The sequence below is a fragment of the Epinephelus moara genome, chromosome 12, assembly GCF_006386435.1.
Source record: "Epinephelus moara isolate mb chromosome 12, YSFRI_EMoa_1.0, whole genome shotgun sequence".
NCBI classification, from domain to species: Eukaryota; Metazoa; Chordata; class Actinopteri; order Perciformes; family Serranidae; genus Epinephelus; species Epinephelus moara.
The window spans coordinates 37,913,602-37,926,334 of record NC_065517.1 but is presented as its reverse complement, the minus strand read 5'-3'; the positions used below and the strand labels follow the sequence as shown (position 1 = coordinate 37,926,334).

The 12,733-nt window shown below is 40.5% G+C and overlaps 1 protein-coding gene across 2 annotated transcripts in view; it reads left to right on the top strand.

Moving 5' to 3' along the window:
• clic5b (chloride intracellular channel 5b) overlaps nucleotides 1–12,585 on the top strand; it is a 27,462-nt gene extending 14,877 nt beyond the window's left edge. For both annotated transcript variants that reach the window (XM_050058687.1, XM_050058688.1), the window contains exons 2-6: nucleotides 5,192–5,301; nucleotides 5,381–5,506; nucleotides 6,112–6,218; nucleotides 7,782–7,963; nucleotides 8,247–12,585. In XM_050058687.1, coding sequence (XP_049914644.1) covers nucleotides 5,192–5,301; nucleotides 5,381–5,506; nucleotides 6,112–6,218; nucleotides 7,782–7,963; nucleotides 8,247–8,411 — 690 coding nt within the window. In that variant the 3' untranslated portion in view covers nucleotides 8,412–12,585. The remainder of the gene's footprint in view (nucleotides 1–5,191; nucleotides 5,302–5,380; nucleotides 5,507–6,111; nucleotides 6,219–7,781; nucleotides 7,964–8,246) is intronic.
• Nucleotides 12,586–12,733: the final 148 nt, after the last annotated feature.

Sequence of the window (12,733 nt, the reverse complement as noted above, 5' to 3'; positions counted from 1 at the left end):
ATCCTCTGTAAACCCTAGAGATGGTTGTGCTGAAAATCCCAGTAAATACTCAGACCAGCCCGTCTGGCACCAACAACCATGCCACGTTCAAAGTCACTTAAATCACCTTTCTTCATCATTCTGATGCTCAGTTTGAACTTCAGCAGCTCGTCTTCACCATGTCTACATGCCTAAATGCATTGAGTTGCTGTCACGTGATTGGCTGATTAGTTGTTTGTGTTAATGAGCAGTTGAACAGGTGTACCTAATAAAGTGGCTGGTGAGTGTATCATTTACTCACATTATTATTCAGAGTGTATTTGTAAAGGTAAATGAGTTAATAGCCAAATACTGCAGTATAAATTTATTATAGACAAACTTAAAAACACAAGAAATATAAAAACTGTCATTTATTCTTATTTAATTATGTGGTAAAACAAACTAAGGGCACCCAAACTCAGTGATAATGTCAGTGTACATGTATGTGACGGGTCATATGAAGTAACGTTGCCTTCACTCATCACAGATCTCTCAGCAGCTCCACACGCTCACGCTCCTTCTGCCCACAGGCCCAGTTGTGTGTGACAGCTTTTGTCCTCCGTGTTCTAGATGTTGATTGGCTATTATCAGCGGCTGTGTATTGTGTTACGGCCGTGCCGCTGAGCCCAGCCATAACAATGCTCAGACAGAAGCATCACATGCGCTCAGGCTGCATGACAGCACCCGGCATCAATGGCTGGCGTCCATACAGTTGGCTCAGCTACTTTTAGACTGACGGCTCTGTGTTCTGGTGTTTGCTCGGAGCAGTGTGCCGAAGCTGAATGACAAAATGTTTTCCACTTCACTGTGGTGTCTCTTATTTGTGAAGTGACTGCTGCTGCTGCAAGTGGATCATTTTATGTTAGAAGTCAACTCAAGGAAAATTAATCTACATGTTTCTCAATAAAGAGATTTTAATTTCCAAATCATGACTAAATGAAGGAAACTGTCTCCGCTGTCAGATCTGTGTTGACCTCGAGGTCAGTGCACTTGTTCAGCTGTGTGTTGTGGAGCTGTGTGTGACTGCAGGCCTGCAGCTCTGACCCTGCGTTGTGTGTGTGTCCTGTCGGCCAGTGAACCAGCTGATCGGATCACTATGTATAATTCAGCTGGGCCAGTGGGTCAGGTGTCAGTGCTGAGGCTCAGCTGTGTATCCCTACATGCCGACACACGATCTCATTGCATGTGCACAAATTCACGGCGAAGAGGAAGTGATTCTATCAGTCGTGACACTGCTGAGGAAAAAACCTGCAACTCCAAATCTAATGCTTAATTTATAGGATTAAAAATTCTGGATCCATTGATGAAATAATTTCAAAACCATTCGGATAAATGCAAATCTGCCAGAGAAAAAACACGATGCTTTAGCCTTTGTTCTATGCCCAAATCTAGAATTTAATCTTTTTGGATTGACTCTCGCTTTATCATTAATTTCTATCAGGGATTTAAGGGAAGACTCTCCACATGAATAGGGTAAAACTTTTAACTAAAAGATGAATCTTCCTCATTTATTACTTACATTAAGACAGTTATTTTTTGTATTAAAAGTTTTCTGTTTAAATATTCAAATGAGGCAATATCTAATTAGGTAAGGTAAGGTAAGGTAAGGTAAGGTAAGGTAAACTTTATTTAATTAAATATGCACTAATTTGCATGAATTCCCAGAACCGAAATCTGAACATTGAATAAAGCCAGATTCAAATTCTTGTTTAATTTTATTATCATATCACAGTCAAATGTTTTTTTACAGAGGGGATTTTGGATTCCTTTTATTTCTCATCTTATAAATCAGAAGATACTGTCAACAGCCGTAAAACAAACAAACAAACAAATCAAATAATTGTCTCCATGTTTTAGGAGCAAAATGTTCTATGAATCAGGCCATATATGATTAATGAACAAACTCCTCTGTAAAAAACTTCAGAAACGGGAATAAAACTGGAAAGTGTGGAGTATGTAAGCGCTACTGAAGTGGAGATATTAGGCTCAGAGTTTGAGGAAAAACTTGCCTTTAAAGACATTTACCATAAAATTCCATATACTTTAAGACTAAAAATAAAACCCTACATATGAAAAGAGTATGAATTTAATTATTAGATACCATGGAACTTGCCCAGCTGATTAGTTAAATTAAAACAATTATATTTTTACAAGTTTTCTGAAATGTTATTAGTTTAAATATGCAAATGATGATTTATGTAAGTAACTACGCACTTTTTGTGTGAATTTCCAGAAAATTGAACTAAATTACACACTTAAATGTGTATGTTAAACGTTTTCTCACAACTTGTCTGAAAGGAGACGTTATGGAAGCAAAATAACCCCAAATGTCAAACTTGACCACTGTAAGGAAAGAAAGGCCAGATGAAGCACATAAAAAACTGTTATCACCTGTAGTGAGTCCCCTTAAGGGTCACGTATTTATGTGTGTTGATGTAATGTTTACATTTAAACAACCCATGACGCGTCTCTGAACAACCTTCCTGGTCAAATAAAGTCAAAGATAAGTACAGCTAGGTCCAATATGTGTTTAGTTGTTAGTAACAAGTTTGTTCTTGGAGAGTGGAAACATTGTGTGATTTTCCCAGCAGCATGAAGCTGGTATAGCGAGTAGGGGGGAATTATTTTTATTATCAATTCATTGACGATTATTTCCTCATTTAAAAAATGTGTGAAAAATGTCCATCACAGTTTACTTGAGCCCAGGGTGATGCCATCACATGTCTGGTTTGTCCAACCAGCAGTTTAAAAATCCAAATTGAATCGGTCTTCTACAAGAAAAGTCAAGGAAAAGCAACAAATTCCAACATTTGAGAGTCTGGAACCGTCGAATAATCACCTAATCACTGAAACACTGCAGCTCTAATGTGTTCAGAAATGTGTCGAAGAAAACTTTCTCACATTCCTCCACAGTGAACGAAAAATCCACCAATGGAGAAGTCTTGATTGGGGTCCATGATTGATAAGAGCAAAAATACATCAAAATTTGTTTACAAACTCTCACACAACTCGTGCAATATAATCCAGGTCTCATTTATCCAGTCGTATGCTCAGTATTTCATAAGCAGACAGTCCTTTTAGATGGGGACCCGAACAGAAAGTCAAACTTATCCATGCTCTCATCAAAGCCAAACTCATTGACAAAATCAACATTCAGTGACCGGCGCTATGGCAGGTGTCACAGTACACAGCTTTTCGCAGGAGGCAATTGATGATTTTTGGGGACATAACGATCAGATGTCATTGAGAAGTAACCAAAAGGGCCTAAACTACGCATTGGAGGGATATATTCATCATTTTATTGTTGAGAAGGTCGATGAAAAGCTTAAATTACAAGCCAAAATTTACAGGTCACAGTGTACGCTTGTGAACCGCATCTGGTTGCCGTCACCATCAAAGACAACAAGTTAAAGTGCCACTGAAGTTAAGGTTTTTGGCTCAGAATATGAGAAAAGGATAACGGCCTTTTTACCATCTTTACCAAGAGTGTCTCTCCGTTAGTTTGGTGCTACAGTATTTACACTGAATCATTCAGCATAACGTTTGCCAACCTTTGTTATCTCTGCCATTACAGATAAGTTAATGAAGCTAAGCTCCAGAAGTTAACGTTAGCTTAACTAGAGCCCTTTGGACAACAGCTAACAATGATGTACGATCACCAAAGTACAAAACTAGAACAAAATAGGCTAATGAACTCCCAGCAAACAAGGTGACATGATGAACAACGCAGCTAGGAGCTAACGTTAGGCTAACTTTAGCTAACGTTAGCTAGAGATGTTAAAGATAACTTTATATTTCTTTCCAGCAAAGTGACAATATGTTGCCTCAAACACAATGTTGACTTACCTTAGAACAGATGTAGACATCATTGTTAATCTTATTCACGTTGAGTTGATGTTGTGGTCTAACGTTACCACACAACTTTATCCAAAGGAGACACTTTTCTCGGTTGAGATGTGGTTTAAAGTGTAAAAAATACACCTGGTCGCCCAGCCTCTCAGGATACCTTGTGTCAGAGTTGCATGTACCCCATGCACACTGTTTGACCATTTTTAAACTTCAAATCTCAGAAAAAGCTCATAAAACCGAACAAAACTGACTTTCTGTAATGCATTTCAATGGACGTCCAGGCAGAGAATGTCCGAGTGTATGGGAATGGCTATACGCACTGTGAATGGCTCATCACGTTTGAGGGCGGGACTTAGCCATAGGTCAATTTTACCTCGCTGCACACAGGAGCTGCTGATCTACCTCTGCCTCGATCAGTTAGTCAGTTTGTGTTATTGTGTGACTTTGGTGTTTTAAAGGGTTAGTTCAGATTCACCAAAGTCACACAATAACACAAACTGACTAACTGATCGAGGCAGAGGTAGACCAGCAGCTCCTGTGTTCAGCGATGGAAAATTACTGTTTTTGTCAATGGAGTCTGGCTTTGAAGAGAGAGCATGGATAAGCTTCACTCTCCTTTTCAGTTTGCAGTCTGAAAGAGCTGTCTGTTTGGGAAGTACGACATACGACTGGGTAAATGAGACTTGGATTCAACTGCATGAGTTATGTGAGAGTTTATTACTCGCATATGAACCCCTGTGACTTCACTTCACCAAGAATTTTCTTAGATTTTGGAGTCTTGTTTTACTGAAGGCACGTGAGAAAAATTAAATCCCAATGTCCGCAAACAAGACGATAAAAAAGTCCCAATGTCCTTAGACGAGTATTTCCTAATTAACAGCGTCTTAGCTTGTTACTGTTGCTAAAATTGGTCAAATTTGTTGCCATATCAAACTACAAACATTATTAATCATGAATAAACCATAAACTGTGATCAGGTTTTGGACTTTTGTGTCGGGATCGGCTGCAGACAGACTTGGCAGAGATGGCTGCCATCTTGTTTTTACATGGATTAGTGTATTGTGCTCTTACTACCACTAGATGGCACAAAAAGTATCCACGAATGAGGACAACAGGTCTGAGTTAAGCAGAATGAAGTATAAGGTCAAGTAAACCCAAACTGTAATGTCCTCATATAAGGAGGTTAACTCTGTGGTTCTTTTTCACACTACAGCTGCTGTTGTCCATCCACTGTATGCACATGTTCTCCTGTGTACACTATATTTCCACACTGTGTCATATTTCATCGCTCTGACTTGTTTTCCATCGTCTTGTTTGCGTGCAGGCGGGCAACGATGGAGAAAGCATCGGCAACTGTCCCTTCTCTCAGCGCCTCTTCATGATCCTCTGGCTCAAAGGAGTCGTGTTCAACGTCACCACCGTCGACCTCAAAAGGTGAGGATACAGGAACAGCTTCCGGTGCACACACACTCGTGCCCTTCATGACACACTGCTGTCTCTGTGACCTCTGCAGAAAGCCCGCAGATCTGCACAACCTGGCTCCCGGGACACACCCTCCTTTCCTGACATTCAACGGAGAAGTCAAGACCGACATCAACAAGATTGAGGAGTTTCTGGAGGAGACGCTGTGTCCTCCAAAGTAATTCAACTGGACGGCTTTACAACGCGTAGTTTACAGTATCGCTGACTGCACACACGCTGCTTTGGGCTGGATTTATTTCACTTCAGTGACACTGTTGAAAGGGCAGGAAACATTTTAGTCCAATAAAAGGGGGAATACGTGCTGCATTTGATAAAGATTGATGTTAACTGATACAAGTGTTTGTTGTTTATGGCTGCTGTAAATCTTTAGTGAATGGGTGTGTGTGTGTGTGAGGCACACAAACAATGACTATGTGTGCTTCATTCAGACACACACTTTAATTTTAGGAAAACTCAAGACAGGTTTATTGTTTTTTGTTATTGTCGTTTATTAAGACGAAGAAAAGAAAAAAACCTGTGTGCGAGCAGTTGCTGAGAAAAACGTCAGATCAACTAAATCTTTCTTTTATTGCCTGTAAAGTTTTTTGCATTATAAATGGACCTTAGTGTGAGAGAGCTTCAGGGGCGGGCGGCCAACTCAGTGTAACATGCTTTCAGCCTGAGCCCAGCTCCAATCCAGGTGTTAATGCTATCCAGATGCTTTGGTCCCTGCCTGCGTCTCTGACTGCGTCTCCCTCCCTCCCTCCTCTAACGTCTGCTCAGGTATCCCAAACTTGCCGCCAAGCAGAGAGAGTCGAACACAGCTGGAAACGACATCTTCGCCAAGTTCTCAGCCTACATCAAGAACACCAAACCAGAGGCCAACGCCGGTGGGCTGCTCATTTTATGCCATTTACACACACACACACACACACACACACACACACACACACACACACACACACACAACAGAAAAGAGAACATGACAGCATTTATTCTGTTCCTCCACTAGGTCGTAGCAGAGTCCAGGAGTTGAGGCTTGCTCTGACTCATATATTCTGCAGTGCTGCCACCTAGTGACGTTACCCCCACACACTTTTACCTTGTCACAGTGTTGTCCTTTAGAAATACCAGCATCCGTCAGTGTTTTCATACCCAAATCTGAACGAGATGCAAAATCAGGATTACATACAACAGGTGCCAAAACAGTTTTTGAGAGGACTTCTATCAGTAAAGTCTCTAATATAGAAGATCCCCTCTGAGGTGGACTCTTAAATCCTTAAAGACTGAATTTCCTCATACACAATTTTTTCTTCTATTGACATTTGAAGAGTTACATCAAACCCCTACTAGTAAAGAAGAGTATTTTGTACATGAATCATTTGGAAAAGATACTGCAGACAGCTTCACCTCTAGGGAAGTTATACGTTATATTCATAATGAAATGTTTGTGAACATCCCTACAATCAATAGTAAAACATCTCTGAGGAAGATTTGAGTCCCACCTTGATGATGGGATTGGAAACTTTTAAATGAATGCAAAAGAAAAAATGTACATGTTCTACTGAATCCTATGAGACATAAAGATAAAGACTTAAAGTCACAGAGCATCTCAGACGTTTAAAGAGCTCCTAAGGTGAAAACTGTTGGGAGCAGGGAGGAGGACTTTTAAGAGGCTTCAGAGTTTCTTAATCAGGAAACACAAAGAGGTCAGAGAAATATTCTCAAAAAGGTGGATGTCAGAGTGTGAATGAAATGCTACAGATTAGAGCGTGCAGGGAGAATACGTGCGGTCGATCTCAATAAAGATTCACACGCATTTCCCACCCAACGCACAACACTTTCACAGTCAGCAGTTCATTTCATCTCCACTCAATGTCCATATTTATTTAAGAGTAATAAGTGGGGAGTAACAAATATAACAGAATAATTACACACCGGCCACATGGTGTAAACTCACCTGGTTGTCCCTGTCACTGCTCACTCAGAATGTGGTGACAGAGACATGTGCTTGTTTTTCTTGAGAGGCCACAATGTTTGAATAGTTGTTGTTTTATTGTGTATTTTTGTGTTAAATGTTGTATTTGTTGCATTTTAAATGTGTGTTTGATTGGCTGCTACCTTGACCAGGTCTTTCAATCTCAGTGGGACTTCCTGGTTAAATAAAGGTTAAATTAAATAAATGAATAAATAAATAAAATTTTGATTAATTTAATTTAATTTAATTTAATTTTATTCCATTTTATAAATTAAATCAAATTATTATTTTTTTAATTTTGTTTGGTTGTTTTTTATGTGTTTGTTTTTGTTATTTTATTTAAAATATATATCTTGTCTTAATTTTAGGTCTTTGTACTGTACTTTTTGTACTCTTTTTTCTTACTGTTGAAAATAGCAGTGATATTAAAGTAGCAGTGCTGTACTCATAGTCACGTGTGTATTTCTGTGTTCAGTTCTAGAGAAAGGTTTGACCAAGGCCCTGAAGAAGCTGGACGATTACCTGAACAGCGTCCTGCCAGATGAGATCGACGCAGACAGCATGGAGGAGGAGAAAGGCTCCACCCGATGCTTCCTGGATGGAAATGAGCTCACTCTCGCAGACTGCAACCTGCTGCCCAAACTGCACATAGTCAAGGTAAAGAGGGAGAATTTTATTTTAAGGTAAAATTCAAACTCATACAGGGCATTTCTAATAACTTATAGTCATTCAAGTATATAAAATAATGTATAAACATTAAAGTGCCTACGATATAGCACAGGAAAACTTATATAAATACCTCTGGGAATGCACTGCACGTAAAGTGATGGTGCAGTTATGAGACTGTCCAAGAGCTGATTTTAAACGTCAATTTACATCTTTACCTACTGTCCAAGAGCTGATTTTAAACGTCAATTTACATCTTTACCTTCTCTTTCAGGTTGTCGCTAAAGAGTACCGCAACTACGACATCCCCTCAGACATGACGGGGGTGTGGCGGTATCTGAAGAATGCCTACACACGTGATGAATTCACCAACACCTGTGCTGCTGACTCCGAGATCGAGACCGCCTACAAAGATGTGGCGAGAAGACTGGCCAAGTAACTCGCCAACCGACCTGAGCTCAGACGAAATAAACTACAAACACAACAAACAAAACCATCATCACTGTTCATCATACATGTGACTTTAGAGTCTTCAGTGGCGTTTTTGTCATATTAAGCAGGTCAGATGTTGCAGATGTTATAGGGTGGCTCATAATGCTTTACAGCTGTTCGTGGTGTTACAGTTACAGAGACACAGAAGTGGAGCAGACGATAAATTGAACACATTTAACTTAAAGGGACAGTTCACCTCAAAATCTAAAATACACATTTTTCCTCTTACCTGTAGTGCTGTTTATCAGTGTAGATCGTTCTGGTGTGAGTTGCTGATTGTTGGAGATATCAGCCGTAGAGATGTCTGCCTTCTCTCGAATATAATGGAACTAGATGGCACTCAGCTTGTGGTGCTCAAAGTGCCAAAAAAATACATTTAAAAAACTCAGCATCAATGTCTCTTTCCAGAAATCAGGACCTGGTTACTCAAGATGATCCACATGTCTTGTTGGGAGCAGTTTCATGTAGGAACTATTTCTACAACTTCTGCCGAACTGCAGCCGTATCACCATGCAGAAGGAAGTGTGCATCTACTTGCTGAGAGATTTGCAGTAGCACTGACAGGCTGAGAAAGACCAGAAAATTGCCAGGACAGTTTTGGAGCTGCTTTTTAGATCTTGGACACAAGGGACTTCCACTGCAGGGGCACATTGATCGCGACAGAGTTTTATGGCAGCTAATGATGAAGCAGCAGATAAGCTGATGTAACATTATGATCTGCCCAGGGCATGTGAGTGGCTTTAGCAAATAGACAACTAGATGTCTGACATCATTGAAAAGACAGACAGAAATTATGTCACACATTTTTGGTAGTGATGAAACCACTAATGTAAGTAGCTTATGTCTGAGCAGTTTTCCTGTAGCTCCTCAACCCCATCGCCAGAATAAATGTTTGAAATGAAAGTCTCTACCAAAGACAGATACGTAACATTTGTTGTTATGTAGTGGATATGCTGAAACTTTACATTTCTGTCTCGAATGCAGGTGCGTCTTGAGTCTTGAACAGAAAATCCTGCTCTTGCTCAGCTTCACAATTTATTAGTAACACTAACATTTCGGTCATCCTGCTCCCGCTCCTTCGAAGAGTGCTCAACTCTTCGTTTCGATGTTGATATGTGATCATGTTGAGGCACAAAAACCACTTGGTTATGGTTAGAAGACGATCTTGTTTTGACTTGAAATACACTCTTTTGGTCGCACAATCACGGCTGGTGTCTTTAAAAACACCCAGTCTCGAACAGTTGTCTGCAGCTGGCGGCCATCTTGCCAAAGTCATGCGTACGCTATTGTGGCAGCACCCTTCAGCGAAAATATGTTCCCCTGTGCGTACTCAAATTTGACCTTAAGCACAATACTTGAGTAAATTTTCTTAGTTACATTCCACCACTGTAGCTAACGTTACAGCTCAGCCGAGGAGAGCGCCATTAATGTTTATATCTCGCACCCTCATGAGCACGAGCCTCTTGTCCATGAGTAGATGCACACTTCCTTCTGTGTGGTGATACGGTTGGCGGGTGTAGTTTGGTAGAGAGAAAATAGTTCCTACATGAAACTACTCACAACAAGGTCTGTGGATTATCTTGAGTAACCAGGTCATGATTTCTGTAGAGACATTGATAAACGTATTTTTGGCACTACGAGCACCACAAGCCGAGTGCCATCTAGTTCCATTATATTGGAGAGAAGGCAGACATCTCTACAGCCGATATCTCCAACACTCTGCAACTCACACCAAAACTATCTAAATTTATAAACAGCACTGAAAGTAACAGGATAAATATGTTGGTTTTACTTTGGGGTGAACCGTCTCTTTAAATCACAGGTTTCAAACCACATGTATTTTTGCTGCTGTGAAACTTCTGACCTAACACTTTCACTCAAACACGATTGTGTCCCGTCTGTATTTATTTCTCATAACACAAAGCTCTCTTTCATACATAATCCACCGGTCTGCACGGCCAAACATTTTACTAGCTGCTGATGTCAGGGTCGTTCACTTTATTTATTCCTAAACCCACAGAAGTCGAGTCTGACTCCAGTGTTTATTATCAAGCTTTGGCTCCTGGGGAGACACCTTTGATTCATCCATGATTGATGACTGACGCTAACTGTTCACTGAATATGACTGTTGCAATCTGCAGATTCATTTTGATTGTCATTACTGTCGGTGTTGCTGTAGTTGTTTTGTTTCCTTGAGCTTATACATATCTTGAAATTCACTCCTGCTTCTGAAAGATTGATTTGAAGAGAGATTGATTTTAATGATAAGTTTATGTGATGTCAGTTCGACAGAACAAAATGTAGCTGATGAGGGCACTGATAGAACAAAGCTTGTTTCTGATTTGTTTGCATGAATCTGTTTTTAAATTGTGAGTTTCTTTTTAAAGGTCCAGTGTGTAGGATTTAGGGGGATGTGCTGGTAGAAATGGAATTTAATGTCACCTGAATATCACCTGAAAATAAGATTCATTGTGTTTTTGTTACCTTAGAATGAGCTGTTTATATCTACATAGGGAGCAGGTCCTCGGCTACAGAAGTCACCAAGTTGCACCGCCATGAGCCAAACAGCATTGGAAAAACATTGATTTGTAACGTGAAACTGATTTATTCAGTGTTTTTACCGGTTTAAATCATCTGGTACGTTTGTTTTGGAGAGGAAGAGACCTCTGAGGATAATTCGGCCCCCAGTAAAACCTTCCTGAACGTCTGCATCTTAGGTTATCAGAGAAATAAGGTGAGCACACATTAGCAGGTGCTGGGCTAGTGCTCCGTCTGCGACAAGCCAAACAGTGTCAGAAAAATGCAAATCTATAACATGAAACTGCTTTACTCAGCGTTTTTTACTGGTTAAATCACCTGGTTCATTTGTGTTGGAGAGGAAGAGACCTCTGCAGATAATTTGTCTCAGGGTAAAAACCACTGGAGTTCACGTTTGGCACATGGGAGAAGTTTCAGCTGGTTGCAATCTGCGATATTCACCGCTAGATGCCACTAAATTCTACACACTGCTCCTTTAAAAGAACAATATGTAGAATCTAGGGAGATGTAGTTGCAGCAAGTGAGGATTGCCGATTGCAACCAACTCAAACTTCTCCTGGTTAGAATTCACTCAGTGTTCAGGAAGTTTTAACCAGGAGCCAAATTATCCACAGAGGTCTCTTCCTCTCCAAACAGATGGACCAGGTGATTTAACCCAGTAAAAACACTGAATAAAGCAGTTTCACATAAAAAAATAAATCTGTTTTTCTAAAACTGTCACTAGGGAGGAGCTACGAACAACAGTGACTGCTGCGAAAATGTCCCCATCGAGAGCCAGTGTTTGGTTTGTCCATTCTGGGCTACTGTAGAAACATGGCAGTGAACATGACAATCTCTAAAAAGAAGGACCCGCTCCCTATCCAGACATAAACGCTTCATTCTAAGGTAATGAAAACACAATGATTCTTGTTTTCCAGTGACAGTGCACTAAAGAAAACATAGTTATTTTGATATATTCCATTTCTGCCAATACATCCACCTAAATCTGACACACTGCTCCTTTAAAATATGAAAAATCCTCGACTATGTGCCTTTGTTTGGAAGTATCAAAAATCCATGCCAACGTCACTGATGGACTCATTCTGAAAGAAATGTATCACAGCAGAGCCGAGACATTTGTTCTGCCTCTAGCTATTAGTGTTCAGTCCAGGTATTGATTTTGTCTTGAGTTACACATGATATTATGAATGGAGAGAATATTTATTTAGCAGCCCCCAATCAGGCCTGATTAGGTAGAGCCATTAGTGCTGCGATGAAAAGCGTCTTCCAGGCTGGGTCCACGATGGTCAGGAGCCCTCCGGCCCCTTCATCACAGACACATTTCCTCCGCTCTGAGGAGCCTATCAACATCCACAGGCTAAAGTTCAAGTTCAAAAGTTTCATTGTCCACGCAGAGGAGGATGGAAATTTGTCTCGGGGCTTATCGTCTTTGGCTTGGTGTCAGGCTGCAACTATAGCGAGACTTCCTTGAAGAACCATAAGGCTCTTGTGTGGTTTGGACAAACATATGATATGAAATTGGAGCATGATGACTGAGAGCCTTGCTCATTGCGAAGCTCTGCAAATAAAATAATATTTTCACAGATCTGCTTCTGCCTTTTCTTTTCTTTTCCAGCTAGGTGATCAATCAACACTGATACTTCGGAGGTTGTCGCGCGGGGAGGGGGGAGCGGTTTGTCTCGGTGATAGCGAAGGTGCTGGATGGCGTTGCCTGGATCGCGGTCCTGAAAA